Here is a 27284-nt window from a genome sequence, read left to right as displayed (position 1 = left end):
CTTCAACGAGCAGGCACCTGACTTCGAAACTACTCCAGCAACGCCAGCTAGCCTACCATCTCTTCGTGGAACCCAGTCACCACCGAAGACACTGCATCGTCCATGAAAGGCATCCACTCAGGAGCCCAAACAGACCCCTGACCCCAGCACCTTTTCCACAGAGCCGCCGCCGCCATCGCTCCAGCACTACAACGCACCATCAATGCCACCTTCGAAACCGGCATCTTTCCGGGCGACTGGAAACGCGCAGAAGTCAGACCCCTACTCAAGAAGCCCTCAACAGCTCCTACGGACCTCAAGATCTACCGACCCATCTCCCCATCGCAGCCAAAGTCACTGAGAAGACCGTCAACATCCAACTAACAAAATGTATCGAAGAAAACTCCATCCTCGACTCCCTCCCAATCCGGATTCTGCAGCAACCACAGCAGTGAGACCGCTCTACTCACCGCCACAGACGACATCCGCACCCTCCTCAACCAAGGTCATACTGCAGCCCTGATCCTACTCTACTTCTCTGCTGCCTTAGACACCGTCACCCACCGCCAGACTCCACGAAGACGGCATACAGGGAACCGCTCTAGACTGGCTCCGCTTGTTGCTCAACGGCAGAACGCAAAGAATCAGGCTTCCACCCTTCCTTTCCGAACCCACGGAAATCAACTGTGGAGAACCCCAAGGATCGTCACTCAGCCCCACGTTCTTCAACATCTACCTGGCCCCTCTCGCTGCCATCGTCAGGCAGCACGGACTCATCCTCTCCCTCACCAAGGACCCCATCACCACCAGACTCAACTTCCAGGAATGAATTAAAGACGTCTCTTCCTCGATGAGCAGCAGTAGCCAGAAGCTCAACTCAGAGAAGACCGAGGTCCTCGTCCTCGCACCCTCCCCCTCTGCATGGGACAACTCCTGGTGGCCCACCGCCCTCGACAGCCCACCCCCACCCCCACGGACCACTCCTAAAACCTCGGCATAGTACTCGACTCCTCCCTCTCCACAACCCGACAGGTCAACGTCATCACCTCCACCTGCTTCAACACCCGCTGCATCCTCCAAAAGACCTTCAAATGGATACCCCCGAATCAAGGAAGACTGTCAACCAGGCACTCATAACCAGCAGACTAGACTACGGAAACGCCCTCTACACCGGGATCAGTAAGTCTCTGCTCCCCAAACTCCAGACCATACAGAACACCACAGCTAGACTCGTCCTCTGCATCCCTTGACACAAACACATCACCCAGCACCTGTGTAACCTTCACTGGCTCCCCGTTGAGAAAAGAGTAACTTTCAAGATACTCACCCATGCCTACCAATGCCGTCACAACACCGGACTCCAATACCTCAACAACAGGATCTCCTTCCACGTACCCAAGAGGAACCTCCGATCCTCCACCCTCGCCAAACCATAATTGAATAAGATATGTGCACAGCCTTGTCTTTCCAGTATTGTGGTTTCAATTTAACAAATGTTCAGGTGCTCTACGGGTGGCGTCCTCCGTCCACGGACGTCTGTGAATAATTGGAAACGTGCTCCTAATGGTGCATTAGTTGTATCCCTGTAGGCACACTCGAACTTCTCTGTCAGAAATGAGGAATCCACACTGATTCATATTGAAAAGTACTTCATCTTTTTATTGTTCATGATTTCCTTGAATTTCTTTTTTCATTCAATGATTTCAATGTATTTACACTTCATTACTGAAGCATACTCCAATGCATTTCGGGCATGTAGACCGCCCTTCTTCAGGGAGCAGTACTAAAGGATAAATGATAATACATAATATAATCCAATGCGAGGAAATAAGAAAATATAACTGTGACCATGTTCCTGTGGTATGGTGTAGTGCTCAATCATACGTGTCTCTGTGAATCGAAATTTGCCTAGCTTACGTAACGGTAAGTTTCAATTCTATTAAGGACACGGAGGCGAGGATTATGCTATATCTTCCTTCGCTTTATTAACATAAAGAAACCACAGCAGCTCAGGAAAAGATATAATAAGAACAAAAAAATGCTTTAAACATAAAGCATTGACGTAATGTTCAACAAAAAATCAACAACTCCCAAGAGTCTCTTTGCTTATAATAATAGTCCATAGTCCTTTGTCTCTGTCCATCATCACTATAAAACCGGACTTCCCATCATCTTCCTCCTCTTTCTTCGCGCAGATCACGCTTAAGCCTCATTGGTCCTGTTTAGCACCGTCGTTGCCTGCCAAAAAAGGAACAGCATCAGCGAGGTGGCCCAGGAAATGCGACAACAAGGCGAGGAGCATTCAGTGAACAACACAGTACTGACAACGTAAAGGAAAACGCTTTACTTACTGCCATACGGGTGGGTAGAGACACCACTGTAGTCCGGGTGGGATAATCCTCGCCTCCGTGTCCTTAATAGAATTGAAACTTACCGTTACGTAAGCTAGGCAAATTTCGATTCTATGTCAGGACCGGAGGCTTCAGATTATGCTACTTTAAAGCTTACTTACCACCAACCGAGCCAAATCCACCACCGGCTTAAAATAAAACCTCTTGAAGGTGGAATCCGAGGACCAATCCGCAGCTCGCATTAGGTCCTCCAGACGAGCACCCACTGAGAATGCCTTAGAGGCCATGGCCCCCCTGGCGGAGTGTGCTCCAAAGAGAGAAGTATTGATGCCCGCTTCCTGCATGACCCAACGCACCCACCGAGCAATAGTGGGGGAGGAGACAGCTTTGTGTGGCTTCCGCAGGGCAATCAACAACTGACGCTCGCCCGGAGGGCGCAGATCCAAAGTCAGGTCCTCATATGCTTTGAGGCATTGCACGACACACAACTTAGGAGTGTCAGTAAAGGCTGGATAAGAAATGGAACGCGACGACGTCTTAGTGCGTCGGCCCACCGTAAAAGTAACCCCATCCGGGGAAAAAACGCGTGCAGAAACATCCAGTGCGCGCACGTCCGAGACGCGCCTACAAGAGACCAGACATAACAACATGGCTAATTTCGCCGAGAGCTCCTTAAGAGACAGATAAGAATTCGCTGGCCACGACAGGAACAGATTCAGAACCAAATTGACGTCCCAAAGGACGGAGTACCTGGGTTCCGGCGGCAGTGCGAGGCGAACCGCTCGCAGAAGCCGGCACACAAAAGGGTGTTCCCCTACCGGATGGCCATCGATGTTATCATGGCCCGCAGATATCGCCGACCGGATAGCATTGATGGTCCTATACGCTAAACCCTTGTCGGCCAAATGAGCCAGGAAATTCAGCACGGGAACAAGGCCGGCGACCATGGGATCCAAATCCCTTCGTAAACACCAACGCATCCACTTAAGCCAAGCGGATCTGTAACGCTTCGTCGTACTATCGGCCCATGCTTTGGAGAGCAAGTGCGCAGCTGACCCCGAAAGGCCCGGGAGCGTCCAGCGTCTCCTGAGAGCCTCCACGCCACGAGGCGGAGAGTGTTCTGCATGACGAGAGGGTGAGGTTCCTGATCCGGGCTCGTCAGGAGCAGAGGAAACAGGGGGAGTAGGATTGGAAAATCCCAAGAAAGTTCCAGAAGAACCGGAAACCATACTTGAGACCTCCACAGCGGTGTAACCAACACCAGTTCCGCACCCTGGCGGCGTATTTGAGCCGCCGTTCGCATGATCATGGAGAACGGGGGAAACGCAAACGGCTGTTCCCGACTCCAATCCTGCAAGAACGCGTCCGTGGCCTCCACCAGAGGGTCCGGCCTCCAGCTGTAGAACCGCGGCAGCTGGTGGTCGAGACGGGACGCGAAGAGGTCCACCGAGAAGGGGCCCCAAAGGGAGTGTAGCCACCGGAAGACTCCCGGATCCAGTTTCCACTGGCTGGCATCCCTGAGATGTCGAGTGCCAATCCGCCACCTGATTGCGCTGGCCTGGCAGATACTCCGCCGTCACCGCAATGTGACGAGACAGGCAATAATCCCAGAAGTCCTTCGCTAAGTCCGCCAAGGTGCGGGACCGAGGACCTCCTAGGTGGTTCACATACCGGACCGCCGAAATATTGTCCATCCGCAGCAGGACACAGGCCTTGACCGAATCCTTGGTCCAACAGCGAACAGCGAAGGAGCCCGCTAGGACCTCCAAACAATTGATATGCAATTGTTGTTCTTCTGACGACCAGGCGCCGCCGGTGGAAAAATCCCCGCACCGGGCGCCCCAGCCCGACCTGCTGGCGTCGGACTCTATGATCAAGTCCGGAGCCGACCCGAAGATCGCTCGCCCATTCCATGCCTCCATGTGAGACAGCCACCATGACATCTCCTCCTTCACTTCGTCCGTGAGGGGGACCCACTGATCGTAACACATCCCACGGCGCAAATGCTGCGCCTTCAGGCGCTGAAGAGCCCTGTAGTGCAGCGGGCCCGGGAAAATCGCCTGGATGGAGGACGATAGAAGACCCACCACCTTGGCGACATGGCGCAGTGACGTACGGTCCCTCGCGATCGTCTGCCGAAGCAGGTGACGTATCTTTGCGACCTTCCGACCCGGAAGGCTCAAGACCGCCTGTACCGAGTCCACCACGAAACCTAAAAAGGTGATCTGCTGAGTGGGAACCAAAACCGACTTGGAGCCGTTGATGACGAACCCCAGTCTCTGAAGCAGGCCGACAGCTTGGCGCAGCTGTCCTGCCAGCACCTCTGGGCACTGCCCCATGAGGAGGATGTCGTCTAAGTATACCAGCATACGGACCCCCTGACTTCTGAGAAACTCCACTACCGGGTGGAGGACCTTCGTGAAGCACCACGGGGCCGAAGAAAGACCGAACGGCAGGGCGGTGAATTCGAACACCTTGCCGTCCCACAGGAATTGTAGGAAACGACGATGAGGGGGGTGGATGGGAACGACCAAGTAGGCGTCCTTGAGATCCAGTCGCACCATCCAATCCCGAGGGAGGAGCACGTCCCGAAGGAGGTGGATCCCCTCCATCTTGAAGTGACGGTAGACCAACCACCCATTGAACTCCTTGAGATTGATCACAGGCCTCTTGCCCCCATCCGTCTTGTCTACCAAGAAGACGTTGCTGAGGAACCCATGTGGGTGGCGCGTTGATAGACGGATGGCTCCCTTGCGCAGCAAGTCTGAGACCTCCTCGTCTATCAATCGCGCGTCGGAGTCTGAAAAAACCATCGGGCGCGGGGGCCTCGCCTAAGTTGGCTGGTCGTAAAACTCTATATGGAAACCTCTCACAGTTTGCAAAACCCAAGCATCGGCAGTGAGCAATTCCCACTCCCCGTAAAAGCTTGCCAGCCGCCCCCCAATCGGAACATGATCCAAGCAAAGTACACTTACCGGGGGCATTTCCTTGTCCGGAGTTCTTCTTGAACCCCCTGCCACCATAGCGCTGTCCCCTCGTGGGGTAGAAGTTGGTGTAGTTGGCCGAGGTCTGGTACTGACCTCTTCCGGAGCCTTGTCCACGGTTGTTGGTCTGCTGACCACGGCCGATCGCGCGGCCCCTGCCGCGACCGGCCCCTCCAGAAAAACGCTGGTGGAACACCCTCTTGATGCTGGACTGGGCCTTGTCCAGCGACGTGAACGTATTCACGAACTTTCCCAGCTCGCGGATGAAAGGTTCACCGAAAAGGCCACCCTGGGCCACGGCACCTGCCTCCGACGAGGCCAGGTCCCCCAGCTTCGGATCCAGCTTGATAAGGAGCGAACGCCGCCTCTCCGTGGATAGGGCACAGTTGGCGTTGCCCAAAAATACGATCACCCTCTGGGCCCAGTTGGAGAGCACCTCCGGTGAAATGGCGGTGCCATTCGCTCGGGCCTCCTCCGCCATATCAAGGATCTTCGTGGCGGGCCCGACCGCATCCAACAGCTTGTCCTGGCAGGCCCGCCAGGACCGGTCGATCCCCTTCCTGGGGTCCTTCATGAATTTCGCCAGGAAGGTGGCCATCTTGGGGTCCAACTCTGGTGTCATGGCCACTTTCCCTTCCAGAGTAGGCCGAGGGCATTCCCCGCGCAGTCCACACCCTCCCCTTGGGCTTTTCTATATGCAGACAAGATCGCATTGAACAGCGCGGAGGCGGACTGGCTATCATTCACAGAGACACCCTAAAGTGCACTATGAAAGAACCACCAAATATACGAGGTGCTGAGAGCCTAAGCTTCTGCATACAAGTCCTAGACAACTTTGCTTTCGCAGGGATACTGATATATCGCCCTCCTGGACATCCCTCCCAGTTTCTTGAAAACGTGGGGGAAGTGCTTGGCGATCTGACTCTCAGATACGCTAATTTTACCCTGTTGGGAGATCTCAATCTCCATCTTGACGATTCTACTGACGGCCAAGCGTCAAGCTTTAAAGAAATCTTACAGGTTATAGGACTTAAACTCCAAACGCTTGAGGCCACACACAACGCAGGGCATACCCTTGACTGCATATGTTCGAATCTAACCAACATACTGGTAAACCCCCCTAAGCCCCAAATCTGGACAGATCACTACTTCATTGACTTTTCCATCCCTTTAAAGGGAACCAAATTAAATACTAAGGTGGCGGTAAAAAAAGTAGCTAACCTCCCCTGTTGGGGAAAAATTTTGGAACACCCTGACCTCGACAAATGGACCAAAGACAGCAAACCCTTTTTATCAGGGGATACGCTTGAAGATAATCAAAAATTTGAGGAATGGATGGCCAACATTGGCAATAAGATTAGGAACTCAGGGTCTAAAGGCACCCTGAACAAAAAAAGACAGTCTGCCCCATGGTTTTCCGATAAACTTAAAGAGCATCTAGTCGGAGTTAGACACCTGGAACGAAAATGGCGCCGGACGTATGCGAACGAAGCAAAAGAGGACTATAAAAATGCCAGGAGACTCTATCATTCTATGATTAAAAACGCAAAGAAAACCTACTTTACCTCCTGCATTGAAGCATCCAAAAACAAACATAAGGACATCTTTAAAATAGTCAATAGCTTCAAGAAACCCAAAGCTCTATCACGAGAAATTCCACCGTCCCAGACCCTGTGCAACGACATCGCAAACTACTTTGCCCAAAAAATCGATACCCTGACGAAAGACTTCCCACAACCAGTCCTAAAAAACTTTGAGGCAGAGCCTGGCACTAATCCAGCTCATCCTTGGTGGACAAAGTTCAGCTATATTACGCTGGAAGAATCCCACCAAAGGATATTGGCCACCAAATCGGGTTCCCAGTTTGACCCCTGTCCTCCAACACTTTTGAGAACGATAATACACGAGGTCAACCCTGGCATTAATTCTATTATTAATGCGTCCCTGCAAACAGGGATTATTCCTTCTCAATGGAAACTGGCCGCAGTCAGACCACTACAGAAAAAAGTAATACCTGACCCCACGACACTGTCTAACCTGCGCCCCATCTCCCTCCTCCCCGTAATATGCAAAATCACCGAATCCCTTGTCAACAAACAACTGATGGCCCATATAGAAAACAACAACTTATTGCACCCGTGCCAAGCCGGTTTCAGGGCTCACCACTCCACTGAGTCAGCGCTACTATCATCAGCAGAAACCATTCGAGCTGCCTTAGATCAGGGAAAAATGGCTGTCCTGATCCTATTAGACCTCTCTGCGGCTTTTGACACGGTGTCACATGCTATCCTGTTACACCGCCTGACCAAAGCTGGCATAGCAGGAACCGTGTTCAAATGGCTCAAGAACTATTTGGAGCAGAGACGACAGGTTGTCATGCTAGGCAACTTCCTTTCTGAGGAGAAGCTCCTGACATCTGGGGTGCCGCAGGGCTCAAGCCTGAGCCCTACCCTTTTTAACCTTTATATGGTACCCTTACTGGAACTTATCTCCACCTTTAACATCAGTACTATTGCCTACGCTGATGACACCCAACTCGTGTTAACCCTTGACAAAAATCAAACTGACGCTGAACAAACTCTGAAAGAGTGCTTAACAGCAACCTTTGAGTGGATGACCCAAAATCATCTAAAATGTAACTCAGCCAAAACTGAGATTGTTCCTTTTGGCCTTAATAACTGTTTCTCCCCAAAGGACTGGTGGCCGGAAATGGTGGAAGCCCCCCCCAAGACAACTAATTCCGTTCGAAACCTGGGCATTAAGTTCGACAATACCCTCTCTTTCAGTCTACAAGCCAAAGAAGTAGCTGGGACTTGTTTCAGAACCATCAAAAGCCTTAGGAAATTCTTTGATTTCCTTCCCCTAAGTGCTAGGCGGACAGTGGCTGTAGCGCTTATAACGTCCAGACTGGACTATTGCAACAGTCTGTACGCAGGGCTGAATAAATCGGCCCTGCACAGACTGCAAATGGTCCAGCACGCAGCAGCCAGGCTTGTACTGAAACTACCCAGAAGGTCTTCAGCATCGGCAGCACTAGATGCACTGCACTGGCTCCCGGTGCATAAACGCATCCTCTTTAAAGTACTCACCATCACCTACAGAGCCTATCACAACCTAGGCCCGCTGTACTTGAGGAAGTACTTTCAAGCATATCAGCCGAAACGAACCCTCAGGTCATCCACCACTAACCAACTTCAAGTCCCTAGATTCAGGTTAACGACCAAAGGAGGAAAATCTCTTGCAGTCATCGGAGCAAAGGCCTGGAACAACCTCCCCTTGTCTCTACGCCGTAACACAACAGAACTTAGTTTCAGGAAAAACCTAAAAACCTGGATCTACTCCCTCTCAGAATCAGACTTTAAAGCATTGCTATGATCCTCTCCCTGCACGCTCGCTAAACTTTCATTACCTCTCATCTCTATCAACCATCATGGAATCGCAGCGCCAAGATACTCCTTGGAGTGGTAGCGCGCTATATAAGAACCCAATCACAATCACACAATCACAATCACAACCCCTCGCCTCCTTCTCCAGGGGCTTGCGCAGCCTGCCCGCGACAAACTTCGCCTCCCCCCCGGGGCCCAGGCCGCGGATCGGGGGTGGACGATCTCGTCCGGGTCCAGCATGCCCGACTCGTCTCGGGGCATCTCCTTCGCTGAAGGTGTCGGGAGCCAAGAGCGGGTCGACTCCCCGTCGTCATCCGTGTCCGGGGAGTCGTAGATCGGGGAGGCGGGCGCCGTAGACACGTCGCCCGAAGTGCCAGGGTCCACCAAGGGCGCCGGAGGCACCGCCGTCGCCTTGGCCAGGAAGGCGTCACGAAGTCGCTCGAAAGCGCCCTTGTCCACGCCTTGGGCCTCCGATGAAGGTCCCTCACCACGGGGTCTCTTCGGAGCGGGTGGCAACCCGCCGGACGTCCCCGGGAGTTCGGGGGACGGAGGCACCTGCGCCGCTGCCAGCTTCGCACACTCCTCCACGATGCGGGCGGAAAGGCGGTCCTCCATGGGCCCTACCACCTCCGTCACGCAACGATAGATGGAGTTGTCCACCGCCTGATAAAACTCATCATCCTGCAGATAGGGGCAGGCCTCCTCATCGTACTCCCCTTCCATCTCGGAACCAAGGGGCAAATGCGGGGCACCCAAGAGGGCGGCAACCGAGAAAGTTCTCGAATGTGGGCAGGCCCAGCGGCTGCGATCACGTTTTTGGGCCAGCTGACGTGGCAGGTGGGCTGCACCAACCCCCAAGCGCGCAGACCCTCCTCGCCGGGACCGGGTCTACGTACCCCTCAAGCGCGCTAGCCACACACGGAAAAGAGGTGCACAGATCTCGCCTGAGGGCGATGCACGCGGTCAGAACCGCTATACAGACCCCAGAGGGCGTCAAAATTGGTAAAGTACAGACCCGGATCACCAGGTGTCAGAGGGGTACGCGAGGGTCGGCCCCTGCGCAAGCAGACCCCACGGCGTGGCTCCTCGCACCGCGGAGGCACGCCGGAGGGTCGGCGAGACGACAGGCCGCCCCCTTGCGGTCTATGTACACACCGCACACAAGTGGGAATAAAGTCGCGTAGGAACGATAGAACGTTCCCGCAACCGGGGACTCTGAAAGGGAATAAACCATGCAAGGAGTCCCCAAAGACCGCACACAAGACAATCAATCACAATAAAAAGAAGTCGAAACAGAAAAGCACTTATCTGGCTGCGGGAGCAGCGAAGAAAGAGGGGGAAGATGATGGGAAGTCCGGTTTTATAGTGATGATGGACAGAGACAAAGGACTATGGACTATTATTATAAGCAAAGAGACTCTTGGGAGTTGTTGATTTTTTGTTGAACATTACGTCAATGCTTTATGTTTAAAGCATTTTTTTGTTCTTATTATATCTTTTCCTGAGCTGCTGTGGTTTCTTTATGTTAATAAAGCGAAGGAAGATATAGCATAATCTGAAGCCTCCGGTCCTGACATAGAATCAAAATCAAACCACTAAGAAAATGTGCCTAGATTCCGTGACTCAAAACCACACCTTATATCCCTAATGTCCACAAAAGACTAGGTAAAACGCGCAAAAAAGCACTTACATGACGTCTACTGGTGTCTAGTCGCAATCTGCTTTAAATAAAAAATGAGACCATACGTTAGCCATCACGTTATAATCTCCTTATTGGCGCATAGTTACTGGCCCCTAAATCTTATATCCAGACTGACCTGTTTACACCAGACTCCAAGTCTTCATGTCGGCAAAACTTCCCGAAAAGTTGCATACAACCGGCACGCCAAGCGCGTTTCCGTGTATACTGTCACTTGCGATGTGATTGGTTAGAAACTTAGTCATGTGATAGTCTACCTCTCATAACAACGGAAAACTGACTATTCGACGCCGAATATTTCCCGAGAACGATAAACAGTGAACTGTACTGACACCTCTTTCAATCACGGGTAAAACGTGATAACAAGTGTAATAATCTATGTCCTTACACTGCAAAAAAAATAAGAATTGGATGAAAATTAAAAAATAAAATAGTAAGGATGAAAATGAACCCTGCCCAGTGAGGTCGGGTGTGTGTGTGGACAATATGTGCTAATGAGCATTAACAGCAATCATGGTCAAGGTACAATATATATATGCTGAAACATTCATAGGATAACGACGGGAGTCCCATTTGTAACCAAGGATATATCAGTCCTTACATACAGTCTCATTAAAGATAACAGGACAGTTCAATACGGTCATAAAGACCATTCGGTTTATGTGAACACAATTTCTGGATCCATACATTCTCTCGCTGTAACAGATACTTCGTGTTGTCCCTTCCTTCTCTTTTTTCAACACATTCCAAAATCAGAAACTTTAATTAGGATATGTTATGGTGTTCTTCACTGAAGTGCACAGCGATGGCAGACTTCATATTCTTAGTGCGAATATTTGACTTGTGTTCTGTCATTCTCACTTTAAATCTCCTCTCCGTCTTACCGACATACACCTTTCCACAGGGACACTTGAGCATGTATATTATGTTTGCCGTCTCACATGTTGCAGTTACCTTGAGTTTGATTTCATGTCCTTTCATCGGATGATTGATTTTGTTGCCCCTGATGATGTTATTACAGCTTCCACAGTTTAAACAGGCTCTTGTTCCCTTGTATGCCTCCTTCAACAGTGGTTTTTGTTTCAACAATTCTCCTATATTCCGGCCAAGTGTATAAGCGAACAGAGGTGGTTTAGAGAAAATAGTGTTGAAGTCTGGTTCTAGATTGAGTATCGACCAATGTCTCGTGATAATCCTTCTGAATTTGTCACTGAGCGTTGAATATTTAGATACTGCCACGATTCTGGTTTCCTCCTTAACTTTTATTGTTTTCATTAGGTCTTTTCTCTCGATCGTCTCCACACGTTTTCTGGATTCTTCAAAGACTTTATCAGTATACCCTCTATTCGAGAATCTTATCCCCATTTCTTTAACTCTGATTTCAGCTTTTGTTTCATTTAATGTGATTCTTTTAATTCTGGTCATTTGAGAAAAGGGTAAGTGCTGTTTGAGACTGGTTTGGTGAAAGCTTGAAAAGTGTAACATATTATTCCTATCCGTAGGCTTTCTGTATATGTCAGTTTCAATTGATGTTTCTGTTAAAGTGACTTCCACATTCAAGAATGTTACCCGTTTCTCTAATATATCCCAAGTTAATTGTATGCGTTCATCCGTGTTGTTGAGTTCAGTTAACGCTGCCTCCAGTTTTTCTTTCGTGCTCTTCCAGATGATAAAAATATCATCGATGTATCTGACAATTAGTTTGAGATTGTTGCGCCATTCAGTCTTCGTTAAGATGTTAGATTCCTCATATTCTTTCATGAATATATTTGCGTATACCGGAGCTGCCGAATTTCCCATGGCAGTTCCTACCAATTGCTGGTACCATTCATGCTTATACCTGAAATAGCTTTGATATAAAGTGAATAACATGAGTTCCATAAGAAATGTCTGAAATGGAAGTTGTAACTCTGTGTTTAATAAAGCTTTTTCCACAGCCTCTATTCCCAATGAATGAGGAATTGATGTATACAGTGACTTGATATCAGCTGTACATAAAATTAGGTTCTCTCCTTGTTCAATCGTGATGGTTTTCAGCTTTAACAAGAAGTCAGTAGTGTCTCTAACATAGGTTGTCATGCTTTTTACTGTTGGCTGTAAATATTTATCCAGTAGTTAACCTATGGGTTCATGCAAGCTACCACAAGTGGAAACGATAGGTCGTAGTGGAGGATCTTTAAGATTTTTGTTAATCTTCGGTATCATGTATAGTACAGGACCCTTAGGGTGTGGTTTGATTAAAAAATTCTTGGTTCTATCATTTATAGTCCCCATCTCATGTGCTTTATTGATGATACTCTTCAAAGATTCCATGTATTTCATGGTGGGATTGCCTTCCAATTTCATGTAAGTGTTGGAATCAGCTATATGTTCCATCACTTTTTCTTCATACATTACAGTATTCATGATGACAAGGGCACCTCCCTTATCAGCCTTAGTGCATGTAATCTCCTCCTTGGCAGCCAATTTTTTCAGGGTGTCTAGGTTCTTTTGCGTGATGTTTTTCCTAGTTTGCACTCCATAATTCAATTTGAATAAGTCTTGTTTGACCAACTTTTCATAAAGATCCAGCGTCTTATGACTGACAGGGGCCTGGAATGTGCTGCTTGGTTTTAATCCCAATAATTGATCCGGTTCCCGTGGATCTTGTCTGGGTAACACGTTATCAAAAAACATGTCTAAACCTAAGTTTATAGAGTATTTTAGAGCAGGGCCAAGCCCAAAAAGGAGACCCAGGAGGGGGAAAACAAAAGAAAAGGAAAAAGAGCACCCCAATACAAGGAGTACCACAGTTCCGAAGAAAGACAAGGAGAAGAAAAAGACACCAACATAGATCAACTGGTCATTAATATATCGGACTATGAGCTCAATACACAGGAAGTTCAATTACTACAAGGGGCACATCCTTCGTTCCCACAACCAATATAGACCCTTTAGAACTGGAAGTGAGTTTTTTTTAAATTGATGCGTAAACTTAGGGAACCGGATCAATTATTGGGATTAAAACTAAGCAGCACATTCCAGGCTAGGTCTCCTCCGCCAGGATGGGCAGGGGGAAACTTCAAAGGCATGCCGCCTCTGTGAGCTTCCCCAGACCATTTGCTGTACTCGGCAACTGGCCCCCACCAGTTCCAACCCCCACTCTGGCAGGAAACCCTACGTCAGGAAGGGGGGGGTGCCAGCTTGTGCCAACCCCACCCCTCAGGTGGGAGAGGCGAGGTGAAGCACGACCCCGGGCTCCGGCCATCTTGACAATGGGGAGCCCTGCCCAATCACAGCTAGGCTCCTGCCCCCCTCCCACAGGAGAGGAGCCGGCTAGGGGGTGTACCCACCACAGGACCGGGACCTATTGGTCCCTGCCCTTGCCCTACCTGTAACGCCCCTAAATTTAGTATTATGGGGCACCCTGAAACTTCCTTCCGCAGATCCCGATAAGAAAAGAAGAAAGAAGATAAAGAAGAAGACCCGCCGTGCAGCTGCTAACAACAGGACGACACCCACTGACTTGGCCCCAGCCCTACCGGCCTGTCGATCCTGGAAACTGCTCCTGCTTAAACCCGGGGACTCCTGTGGACAGCAACTTTGGGATACCCGGAGGACCTGCCTGCCTTGACCCTCTTAAAGACTGATACTCTCATAAGCAGAGGCTCTGCTTCAACAACCACCCCCTGGTGCCAGCCAGGAACCTCAAGACCTGCCCACTCTGCCCCCGCCGAGCTCGGCCCGTGCCCGAGTGATTCATGACCACAAGGACGTCCCCCCGGCGACTGGGACCCGAAGTCCAGTGCCCAAAGACCCTCCTCGACGAACCAGACTACGCCTGCAGCCTCAGAACCATGGACCCCACCAACCGCGGCCAGCCGAGGGTAAGATTCCCAACACCAAAAGACACCCCTGCACCCGGCTCCCAGCAGCCCCCTGTGCCTGCCTTTGGGGTACCTACCACTTCTCCAAGATCCCAACTTACCTCTCGAAGTGATTTTTTTTTTTTTTGTAAAACAATTTTTATTGCAGAGTTTGATGTAAATATAACAACATAATTGTAGTATTGCGTTGCGGGGCCTTAGATCCTTAGACACCATCCGATCACCATGTACACAGCCGTACATCCCACATCCCGGAGGTCGGGCGGCGTTTCACGTAGTAGCAGTACTTTGCTAGTCCTATAGGGTAGCACAGTCCACTCAGTTGGACTCCCGCTCTCTGCTTTTAGGTTTTCACCCCTCTCCCCCCCAAGAGCCATGAGTTCCTTAACATGTCCTTCGTGGCTACTGAGAGTCCTCTCCCCCCCCCCCCCCCCTCTCCTGCGGCCCCCCCCCCCCCCCCCTGGTGTCTGTACCCGTGTCTGGTGTTGGAAGATCTCATAGTGATGGAAGTGCTAGGAGTCTTAGATCGAAAAGAAAGAAGCGGGCCTGTGTCTGGTGCAGGTGTTGGGCCCAGGATTACCTCCCCTAGGGTCCCTGATTCTATGCCTCCTCCTCCTCCTCTTCGCTCTCCACTGCGCTATCCCTGAGAGCCTGAACCAGGATTTCCCACGCCATGGCCGCGTCTTGAGCTTTCTCATCTGCACTACGACGGGCCAGTTGGTACCTAATCGTGTTCTCCGCCGCTGCCCATTTCAGGAATTCGTTCAGCCACCGTGCGTGTGTTGGCGCTGCCCTTGCTTTCCACCCCCTGGTCAGCTCTCTCTTCGCAATAATTAGTCCCATGTCTATGAATTTGCTTGACAGTTTATTCTTGCGTGTGTGCGGAAACCAGTGTAGAATCGCCACTGCACCGTCATATTATAGTTCTCTGTCCGCTACCTCGTTCAGGGTGTCACCCACCTCCCTCCAGTAGGTTTGCAAGTGAGGACAGTCTCTCAGCATATGTAGGAGACCCACGCGTAGTTGCGCGCATCTAGGGCACGCTGCGTCTTCTGCGCCAAAATACGTCGCTATTTTGAGCGGGGTGAGGTAGGCCCTGTGGAGAATGTAGAGATGTATTAATTGGAAGCGGGCGTTTCTAGTGCTGTTCTTGGCCCTCCTAACCAGCTGGGACCATGTTGTGTCAGGGATGTCTTTCTGCAGTTCTGCCTCCCAATGAGTTTTAAGGCGCGTGAGGGGTTGTATATTTTCGGTATGCATTCTGGAGTAAAGGCACGTAACCGCCTTGAATGTCCCCGCCGCCATCATCGTATATTGACATGCTAAGGTGGTCTTTGGTTCCATCAGTCCCTCCCCCCAGTGTGCCTGGATAGCTCTCACCACGGCTGCGTGCAATAAATAGTCCCCTCTGTGGAGGTCGTACCGCTCCTGCAAAGCCTGGTAGGGTATTAGTACCCCGTCATCGAAGAGGTCTCCCACCATTTGTAGGCCAGCCTCCTCCCAAAGTTGGATTCTCGACCAGTCTCCACCATGCGGTAGTGCTGTTATCATGCCTATCGGGATTTCGGGCGCATAGGGATGCTCCGGGCCGGTTCGTTTTTGCATGCGGTTCCAGCATAACCTCAACGTCCGTTCCTCCTGGGATAGGCCTCCCAGCACTAACTTTTGTTGTAGGGCTATATATGCTAGTACATGGCGGGGGGTGCCAATGTCTCTCTCCTGTTCCGGGCCCCGGTACACTCTCGCTACTTCCTGCGTGAAGAACTGCAGTTGCGCGGCCAGGTAATATAGCTCGAAGTCTGGAACTGCTAGTCCCCCCTCGGACTTAGGGCGGGTCAAAGTCGCCAACGCTATTCTTCGCCTGCCCGTTCCCCATAGGAATGATACCAGTTGGGATTTCAGGCGTTTAAAGGTCGTTCCCGGTATCCATATGGGAAGGGTCCTAAAGTAGTACAACAAACGTGGTAGGGCTATCATTTTGAGCAGTGATACCCGGCCTGTCATGGACAGGGGGAGGGTGGACCAGAAAGACATGTTGCCCTGTAGCGCTCGGACGCAGCGGCCTACATTACCATCCAATAGGTCTGCGGGCTCGTGGTAGATGTACACCCCGAGGTAGTGTAGGCAGTCGGGTTCCCAGCGTAACCTGGGATGGGCCAGGGAGCATTCTTCCGATTTTCGGATGGGGAAGAGGCAAGATTTTGCCCAGTTCACTCTTAAACCAGAGACCTCTCTGAATCGCGCTTACCTCTCGAAGTGATGGTCGCACCTGAATAATCTCCGTCCCCGAGTCTGCAGCCTTTGTTACCTTTTTACTTTTCCCATTGACTAACATTGAGCGCCTGACGGCTCAAAAGAACCCTGCTCCCAGCTGCCCGAGTGCCTCTGGCTGTGCAACCTTTGTCCTATCCTACTTCCTCCTTGGCTCAGAGCAAGTGACCAGGAGCCCAGCTGCATGGCCTGCAAGCCAGCATCCACCAACCGGAGGCCCCCTTCCCCTCATTGGATAACATTGGGCCTAACTACCTCTGCACCCGGCTGCCCCTGTGCCACTGAGGGTGAACCAACTGTACCTACCTGACCCTGGGGGACCCCTGAGTCCATGCCCAGGACCCTAACTTCCCCAGTCGAGTATTCACCTGGAAACCCATAACTCACTTACCTGCCATTGGATAACATTGACTGGTTTGACTCGAAAAATCTTCTACGTGTGAAGTTTTGAAAACTTAAAATATTCCTATAAATTCAACCGAATTCCAAAGTACTCACCTGTGATCAGGAGAGAAGCCAGTACTGCATCTCGTAGACCAGTACTGAACCGCAAAAGTAATTCTAGTCGGGTTTACTAGTAACTTGAATTTTCTCCATAGGAATCCATTGTGTGCTTTTCTGTGAAATTTCTTTTAAGTGTCTACTTTTGAGAATTTGAAATATTCTTTAAAAATCATACCAAATACTGAAACGTAATTACTTATGTGTTTTAGTTGAGACCCAGTGCTGGACCTAGGAGCCCAGTACTGGATTACAAAAGTAACGAGATCGTACTTTAACTGCAACCTGAATTTTCTCTCTTTAAATAACATTGTCAGATTTTCATTGAAAAGTTTGTAAGTGTGAACTTTTAAAATAGCTTTATATTCCTTAAAAATCACTGCAATAACTAAAATGTTTGTACTAAACTGTTTTCAACTTAGATCCCAGGACTGAATCTAGGATCCAGTCCTGGAACTACCAGAGTAATCTACAAAGTAAAACCAAAGGAAATGATGACAATACAAGCACTCGCCCCCAGTCAACTGATCTGGGTTTAATCCAGCATCATTCTTTAGCTCACTCCACCACCCCAGTTCAGGCATGGCCATATTTAGGTACAGCGTACATCACTCCCAGCGTAGACGACGCTGGGCGAAGCCGATCAAGGCCACCTACCGGCACGCAGGGGTACTGCTCATTTAACTTTTCCAGATCCAGTCTGATGCCTGGGGATAACTCTAAGGTGAGGAATCTGCAGCTAGAGAGAATCCTTACTAGATAAGGCATTACCAAAGGTAAGTAACTTGTCCGGTAATCTCTGACTAGTTGACCATGTATGCCACAGAGGGGAAGGCTCATTGTATTCTCTGTGGCTGTAATTTGTATGAATGTCCTGTTCTTTTTTGTGATAGCACTTTGGTATGTTATATGCAAAACAGATAAATTATAAAATGAAGTCTTCCATCTTTGTTAGTCTCTAAATTGATAGGTGAGTTCCTGAAGCTCCAAACTGGAATAACAGTTGCTTCTCCAGATGAAAAGTAGTCTCTTCACGACTCTTAATTACGGTGATTTCTTTGCGCAATCACACCTGTGAGAGCTGTTTGTAGCAGTTCCTGCTGCCTTTTTTACTGCCTCAGAAAAGGCTTCTGGCTACTTTGTGGTCTTGATAGACAGCTTTCCTGGAAGCCGTCATTAAGAGTTTGAGCAATGTCCACTGGGTGTCCTCCTCCATTTTTTTAATGGTGGGATTTGGGATGATCCAACTTTTCATTCTTAAAAAGGGTATATTTTACTGATACTTTCTACTGATTCAAGTAATTTCGAACCAGTGGAAAAGTATAGAGGAATTTTTTATTTATTTATTTTGTTTAATCTATTTGCAGGAGGATACGATGGCCTGAACATTTTAAGCTCGGTAGAAAAGTATGACCCTCACACGGGGCACTGGACAAATGTCACACCAATGGCCACAAAGCGTTCAGGTTAGTGTCTCCTTCAATTTGGTAGTGTGTAATATCAGACTAGGAGAAAAGTATTAAGGATTTTGAGCCATGAAACGCTAATTTTGTATTGTAAGCATGTATTAGTTACTGCAGCCCTCACACATATTGTTTAGTGATCCAAAGGGAAAAGTTAAATGTTGCTGCATAACCAGTGTGTTGTGGGTTCTGGCCTCTGGTGACTCCACACAAATATCAGAGGAGTGTGGGCAAGGCTTGTGTGGAGAAATTCTTGAAAGAGTGGGGTCAAATTGTCCAGGTCCTAGAACACGTTCCTAAATATATTGTTTAACCGCATGCGCGCTAGCGGAATTCCGCTCGCACGCTGGGTTTTTAAAAAACGCACTTTACGTGACGAGCTGGGCTCGTCATCAGCGTGCGAGGAGGCTACGCCATGACGAGCCCAGCTCGTCATCAGCGTCGAAGGGGTTAAAATACTAAAGAGCATATAGTTCTGAATTGAAGCACATAATTGTATCCAAATCATCAACATTTTCCCTACAGTGGATCTTCAAAAAAGTGAGTATGGGCTTTAGGCCTATTCTATGACATGTTGAAACCTTAGATGTACAAACACCAGTAACAAGGTCTGGTTTCTGCTTTACACTCCTCTGGGTAACAGACCTCAAAGCCTAAAAGAAATATCTTCTTAATGCTTCACTCTTGGTTAATTCAGAAATACTATCATGTATTGACAAGGTGTAGGGTGTTCTTGGGTCTTTGTAAGAATTCTTTCCAAATAACATTTTAAATAACAATCTTGATGTTATTTCTATGCTTTATTTGCGCAGAGGGTAGGTTTGAAATAATACTGAAATCTTCTATTGATTGGCCAAAAGAGTCAACTGAAAAGGCGCCAGACGAAGCGCAATGGTACAAAAGGAGTTGAGCTTTTGTTTACTGAAATGCCATTGTTTGCCAAGTTGTTTAGTCAAATCCGATTTTTAAAATTTCATGTGATTTAACCAAGCTCTTTCTTCTATTTTCTTACCCTGCAAGAATTTAAAAAAAGAAATCAGTTGGTTTCCTCGGTGTTTGAGAAGGTGCATGTTGGCTAAGCAAGCACTCTGTTCATCCAGAGCAGTGCCTTCAGGTTAGGTGCTTTCTGAATGGAATGTTCAAGGCATGTGTACTGTAGATTACATGCTTTGTATACTCCTGCCATCTAGTGTTGGGTCCGGTAGTTTGCAAGTTGTTTTTCTTCGAAGAAGTCCTTCCAGTTCACGAGGCAAGGTGACTCCTTCTTTCTGTAACAATGCTCATGGGCATCGACTCCATTGTTAGATTGTTTTTTTCCGCCTTTGGGTTTGAACGTTAATTCCTGCGCTCTGGTTCAAAGCCGTTCTACGGGTTCCCCTCGGTGCGCAATCCACTCTACCCTCGACAGTATTGTATTTGTGTGCGTCCCTCTTCTCTGCATGTCGTATCAGTCGAAGACAAACTTCAATTTCGATCGGGAGACTCGTGGATGCCTGACGAGCTTGACTGTGTCGGACCACCTCGCAGTTAATGGAGCGGACTCCATTTAAATTCTGTCCTTGGTGCCACGCGTAATACCCTTGCACCTACTTGCACAAATTGTGCAACTTTTGCTTGTCCCCCGAGCACAAAGAAACAGGACTGAAACGCATGAAGATCATTTCGATCCAAAACGACTCTCCACGATAGTCTGGCTCGACTTCGAGAAATGTAGATCCAAAATTTTGAATAGACGTCGGACATCTTCGGCAATGGTCCCGAGCAGGAGGAATTCTACATACAAGGTGCCGAAGAGGAAATGGAGGAGAAGTCCATCTTGGTGCTTGAAACTGACTGAGATAGAAGAGGACTTACCATTGGGCCAAGGTCAAGGTCACTTGAGTAGAGAACACCCCTTGCTACGAAATCCAAATCCAATCAGTCATAAGGCTTTAGTGCCACCCCTACCTTCGGGTCACTGTCGACACTGAGACAATGTTTCTAGCGCCCGTCTTTGGGTCCGGCACCAAAACAAGTAGTCAAGTCTTCCAGCTCGGGACGGAGTCGACCAAAAACGGGGTTGGAGCCGAAACCAGGGAGCCCGAAGGCAAAACTCTCTTCGGAGTTGAAACATTCGACTTCCAAATCCAAAGTGTCTTCGAGCCAAAACCTTCCGCACCGAAAGGGCAATATATTCCGGTACCAAAGTCGTCGTAATTGAAAGAAGTTCCTCCTACAACACAGACTCTTGACTTTCCACCTCCCAAAACAGATCCTAGACAAAAAGAACTGTACATTAATCCAGATACAGGACGTCTGCTCACTAAACTGCCTTAAAAGCATAAACCAGAGTCTGAGGACATTCCATATACAATTCCACTGAAGAAGAATAATACTGGGACTAATCCTTCTCTTCTTCCTCTTCGTTCCCCTACATCACCACCAACACCACCACCTTCTCCTACACTAGAGCCACTGCCTACAACTCCGCAGGACTCTCCACCCTCACAGCCTGATGATTATCACAAAGATAATTTAGATGATGTAGATGAGGAAAATAATCATTGCCAGGGGCGTGGCTACACGGCGTAGCAAGATGGCCGCAAGTTAGGGTCGCTCCGCAGAATCCCTATTCCACCCGCAGATCTGCCACATGTATCCTGTACCTGAGTCGGGAATGAGCCTTCTGACATTCCGCTGATCGTAGCAACCCCTGACCTGAACCAGTAGCACCTCAGCAACCAGAATTGGAGACCTCGCTGGCTGAGACTAACATCCGTGCAAAACCCTGGACCTTTGAGTGACTGCCTTGCCAGCAGTGGGGGCATTAAAGGCAGGCTGAGTCTAATGCGAGACCGTGGACTGGTTCTGCACTTTCCCATCGATCGGAACTTGGTTCCGACCAGCACCGGCAGACTAGAGCGGCCGCACTGAGTGACGACCGGCGCCCACTGCAGCAGCAGAAGGCCAGTGGGAGACATATGTGAGCCGGCGAAGGGGCACAGGTGATGCTGGGATACGTCCTGGAGATCCGTGACGCAGCGGAATTTCGAGCAGTTGACAGGGGCATCGGAGACCTACAGCGAGTCCCTGCTGTGCCCGAATTGCTACAGGTGCCCCACCATCGCCAAGAAAGGCATGCTGAGCCTCCTTGTGAGGTTCAATCCTGCGGGGCCCGGGCATTGATGGTTCTGAGGCCTGGGGGCCAAGCGGGACCAACCAGCTTGACTGAGGTGAGTACTGGACATGGTGAGCCACTAGGAGGTGGGGGGCCAAAGCCTCTTAAACCGCAGAGAATTGTGACATTCCTCTCCCCAGAACACCCCCCCCCCCTTTCAATCCGGAGCTCTTGGAGGGCGCGCTGTGAATCCTGAGGCCCTCATTACTTCCCTTTTCACAGACTCACAGGTGCCCAGTGGGGCAGAGACAGTGTGGAGGCGAAGACATACCAAATCCCCCCCCCCCCCCCCCCCCCCCCCCCCCTCCTCCTCTCCAACAGTGAGGCGATGGGGACCAGCTAGGCTGCCCGTGACTAGGAGAACCCTGCGCGACATCGGATCCGGCCTGCCAGGATATTGACCACGAGGGGCACCAAAAGTGTCTAGCAAAACAAACTGAACCGATACACTCTCCGGAAAATGGTGCTCCCGGACCAACAGCAATCGAAGGATAAGTCGCCTGGGGATGCGGAGGGGGACCTCTCAGAACCTACACATGACGTCATGGCGGCGATCACTTGAGTCCGGACCTCGCTGGAGCAGAGAATGGACACTATCTCTTCGGTTGTGATTCTGATAAGACCAGACCTCGCCAAAAACAGGGGAAAGTCAAACAGCTTGAGATAACTATGGCAAGCTTGGTGGGTGACACTTCACAGTTGCAGATTGAGATCCAGGAGCTGCAGGCGTATAGAAAGTTCGCAAAAGCGAAGCTGGAAGCCTTCGAGGGACGCTCCAGGCGCAACAATATATGCATTCTTGAGGTACCGGAAAAGGCGGAGGGGCAGGCCGCTGACCTCTTCTTGGAGAACCTCATAACTGCCCACCTGTAGCCTAAAGCTATCATACCTTTTCTTAATTGAGTGGGCCCACAGAGTACCGGGAGGTTGACTGAAACCCGGTGCCACCGTCCGATATTGGCCAAGCTATTAAACTAAATGGATAGAGATGTTGTGCTAAAGACTGCCAGAGTGCTTCGATATGACAATGCTGAATTAACCATTTTTTCCGGACTTTACTCAAGCTGTGCCGAAGCAGAGGCGCTCCTTCATTACTGTAAAGAAAAGACTCCGAGACAAGGGACTGAAGTATGCAATGTTATTCCTGGCCCGACTCCGTGTCGAGGCGGACTGCAAGGCCTTGTTTTTTGACTGCTCTGAGTATGCAGCTGAGTGGTTGAACAGGTGGCGGAGAGCCAGGGATCATAACGCCAATTGAGACAGAGGCTGTCCAGCTCTCATCGTACCACCCTACTGATCACACAATGCCTACTTCACACCGAGATCCATCGGCTCACTAAGTCACACAGGTAGAACGCCTTATGAGCGATTGAAGACTTGATGGACTTTTTAATGCTGATCTATGGGCCCGGCCCTTTTTGGGACACTAATTGCACCTAGTAGGTGGAGGAGAGGGGCACCGCCTTCCCCAATTTTCTACTTTTTGTTAAACCGTTGGGCGACAGGCACTCTGCTTAGGGTATTTATGGGCAGCTTTGAGCCCAGAGTGCAGGGCAGCAGGGAGGGGGGTAGTCGGGATTGGATTTTTGTATGTTTGTTTGCTTGTTCTGAATCAACACAATATTACCGATCCGTATTAGAAAATTGTCTACTGTATACAGGTCCTGAAGATTATAGGCTGGGATAAAAGCATCACATTGATGAGTGGAAGTAGTAACTCAAGAGAAGCTCCATGTCCTCCAGCTAAAGAGGGACTCAGATAGGGCCTTGGAGTTTGGGAGAGAGAGCCAAGATAGGATATATGATCTCTGGGATAAGGCAGGGAAATTGATCGCCTGGCTTGACAAGAAAGAGCTCGCAAGTAGGCTAGTCCCGTAACTCGTAGACCGGACAGGCCAATCAATTACCGATCCCCAAGAAGTTGCAAACACATTCGCAACTCACTATGGTGAGATACACAGCTCTACCACAACTTATACTGAAAGCGATTCTCTAGCACTACTCAAGGACATAACCCTTCCAACCCTCTCGGCCGATGACCTTAAGAGGATGTAGCCTTTTGGCTAGAGCAGTCGACCTCGAAGCTGGGGAACCGGGTTTGAGTCTCGGCAACGACGCTCAACATCCTGTGATTCTGGGCAAGTCACTTAATCTCCCTGTGCCTAACACAAATGAATGTGTCCATCTGTAACGAAACTCATGCTCATGTAGAGCGCTCTGATACCTGATGTGTTTAAAGAGGACAATGGTTCAGGGTTGGCCTCAGTGGGTCCAGAATAAAAGACCCAGAGGGGTCCATGCAAATTCAATCTTAGACTAGACAATTAATCAGCAAGGGAGCAAGGATGTAGGGAAACATATATAGATTAAAGGTTATTTAATAGATACTTTCAATTGGTAATTTTAATTATTATCAGGTGCTCACATAAAGTGTTAAAGTGTGTAATGTGACAAAGTGAGGGTGAACTAAAAACATAACATCACATTGACAATAGAAATGGAACTCCACATGAATATCTACAATGAAGGGGGTTCCTGATGTGAGGGTCAACGGCGTTTCGATCTTTAATTATTTAAGATCATCTTCAGGACATAGTGAGCAGTCTGAAACTAAATTGAAATAAAGTATGGTTACAATATGTCCCTACAAGAGTTTTCTATCATTGAGAAAGTGCTCACAGTGTGATTATGGTAAAGCAATTAAATTGCATTCTCGTTGGCTGATTTTTGCTCAATGGGGGCCCTGCTAGGTGAGGGTAGGGCACCCACAGCATAGTCCCCAAGATCTTTCATTCTGGAACCACTGAGGCCAACCCTGAACCATTGTAATCTTTAAAAATATTCTAACCCCAGGTTCGTATTTCGGGGTACCCTTGTTCTCTTACACTACCTGATACCCGATGTGTTGGGTCTAGTTTGCGCTATATAAAACTCTTTAAATTTTTTTTTATTTTAAAAGATGATTTTTACCAATGATGAGATAGCCTTAGCAATCAGAAGTCTCCGTTCATTGAAAGGCACTGAGCCCTAAAGGCCTACTCATAGAACTCTACAAACTTAGACCATATAAACTAGCCCCGTGCTTGCGTGCCATGTTCGAAGAGAGTAAGGAGAGAGGGTGCTTCCACAAGACCAAAGGATTGCCACACTGTTACAATTCATAAGGAAGGGAAGCCAAAAACGGAATGTGCCTCCTACAGGCCAATCTCCTTGTTGAACGCAGAACCCAAGATACTGGCCAAGCTTCTAGCCACTTGACATGTCAAAATAATTAGTAGTCTGATACACCCCGACCAGTCGGGCTTCACGCCCAATCGTAACACTGCATTAAATCTGCGCAGAGTGCATGGAGTGATGGGAAGGGTGGCAACGATTCAAGAAGCAGCGACAGTAGTGTCGCTACATGCCACAATGGCATTTGACACGGCTGAATGGCCGTACCTTTTTGCAGTCCTCATTAAAGTGGGGTTTGGGCCCAAGTTCAACCAATGGGTATGGCTCCTTTACTCTGAACCCCTGCCTCAAGTCGTAGTCTATAACAAAAAGTCCGAAATATTTATTTTAAGTCTCGGAACCCGCCAGGGTTGCCCTCTGTCCCCTCTCCTGTTCGCTCTGGTACTATAACAATTGGCGTCCTGGATTCGCAAGGATCTGGTGATATGAGGACTGCGCTGGTCAGAAACCTGGGAAGACAGCATCTCTATGTATGCGGATGATATTCTCCTTTTCCTTGCCTCTCTGAAATTCTTCAATCGGTGCATTGCTGGACATCTTGGCTATCTTTGGCCGGTACTCTGGCTACTCAGTTAACTGGAATAAATCAATATTGTATGTCCTTAAGGGACCCCCACCGGTCCTGCCAAGGAACCTCCCCATGCAAGCCACCACTGTGAGCTTTAAGTATCTTGGAATTTTGGTTACCACAGACCCCAAGCGCCGATACGGCCAGAACCTGCTTCCTCCCCTGCAAAGATTGAAGCGAGACGCGACAAACCGGATGATGCTCCCGCTCTCGTTGTTAAGCAGGGCGGCTCTTTAAAATGATGTCCCTCCCCGCTTTCTGTATTCATTGCAAAATACTCCAGACTTGGTCCCCGCAAGTTACTTTAGAGAGATCGAAAGTCTGCAGAGGGCTCTACTATGGAACGGGAAACCCCGTATAGCGCTGGCCGAACTAAATCTTAGCTGATATGACGGGTGTATTGGCCTTCTAGATCCTAAAAAATATTATTGGGCTCCACACCCTGTGGCCATATACCATGGGACACATCTCCGTGCTGATGACCCGGGCTATGCCATGAACAGATGGCGCGTGCCGGGAGGAAATTACAACAGAATACTGTACTCTAAACCCGGTCGACTCTCCTTGACAGGACCGACTTAAGCATGCGGTTTAAATACAGCATGCCGCGAACAGAATCTTGGGCTGGGAGCAAAAACTCAACCTGGCTACTCCGAAACCCTGGGGAACATGTGGAAGTCAAAGTGGTTTGATAAATGGGACCTAATTGGCATCTCCAAAATAAAAGACCTCTGGGTGAAAGGGTAGGTGAAAGCCTTCACTACTTTACAACAAGAATATGACTTGGCAGACTCGGAGCATTTCCAATACTGCCAGATTCGACACGCCATGCTATCGAAACTGACAGAGTGTAGTCCCCCCGGAGTCTTCGGCCCTAGAGGGCCGAATACTAGATGGCTATCTGCCAACAAAAGCCATCTCGCTGACCTATAAAAAACGAGTTAATAACTCTGTTGACCCTCTCCAGTGCACTAGAAAACATTGGGAAAGAGATGTGATAGTGCTGGATGATGAAGACTGGCAGGAAGCAGTGGCCTCTCCCCGAGAGGTGGCCATCTCAGCCAGATTGTGGCTCGTGCAACTTAAAAATCTGCAGTATATAACGGGGCAGTGTCTGGTGCATATGTGCAGAGCGGAGAGTGGGGGTTGTAGGAGACAGTGTGGCCAGGAGGGGACCTTTATGCATATCCTGTGGGAGTGAGCAGATTCAGCACTACTGGCGCAAGAAAACACAAAGTCCTTAGTGAGGTTTTTATGATTACAATCGGCAGGAAAGCAAAGAGGTGCCTCCTAAATGTGTGGGAGCCCACAGACCTTAATACCAAATGCACTCTTTGGGTCCCATTGGGTTTAATGATTGCGAAACTGAATATTGCACAATTGTGCAGGGCGACACACCCACCCAAATTGGAGGCCTTTAAAACGGACATGGACTGGTGCATGTTCAGGGAAAAGACAGTATATGTGGCGCGGGATGCCCCCTAAAATGGTCCTCCATCTGGAATGACTGGAATGTTTACCGTGGAAATATCTGTACTCACCCAAGCGTTCCCCAGCTTGAAGATTCTCAGTCCCCATAATTGATGTAATAGCTCATGTGTAATGATTCAGAACTTGATTGCATTTTCACCTCTATGTACCTTATTCGCATTGGAGACTGTACTGTGGAACGTCGATTCTTTGTTTCAATAAAAAGAAATGTTAAAAAAAGAATCCATTGCCAGTAGACCCCTGGTGGGATTACGATTTTGATCAGCGGGTAGATAATGACCCAGATCTTTACCCTGCAAAGCCTTCCTCTCCTGATGATAATGTAGGGTATTTA

At 49.1% G+C, this 27284-nt stretch overlaps 1 protein-coding gene across 2 annotated transcripts in view; it reads left to right on the top strand.

Annotated features, from left to right (window-relative positions):
* Window positions 1-27284, top strand: part of KLHL12 (kelch like family member 12) — a 621505-nt gene that overhangs the window by 515081 nt on the left and 79140 nt on the right. For both annotated transcript variants that reach the window (XM_086923076.1, XM_086923077.1), the window contains exon 10: window positions 18405-18503. In XM_086923076.1, the coding sequence (XP_086779202.1) occupies window positions 18405-18503 (99 nt within the window). The remainder of the gene's footprint in view (window positions 1-18404; window positions 18504-27284) is intronic.

Source organism: Lissotriton vulgaris, chromosome 5 (genome assembly GCF_964263255.1).
Source record: "Lissotriton vulgaris chromosome 5, aLisVul1.2, whole genome shotgun sequence".
NCBI lineage: Eukaryota > Metazoa > Chordata > Amphibia > Caudata > Salamandridae > Lissotriton > Lissotriton vulgaris.
This window is presented reverse-complemented; position numbering and strand designations above follow the sequence as displayed.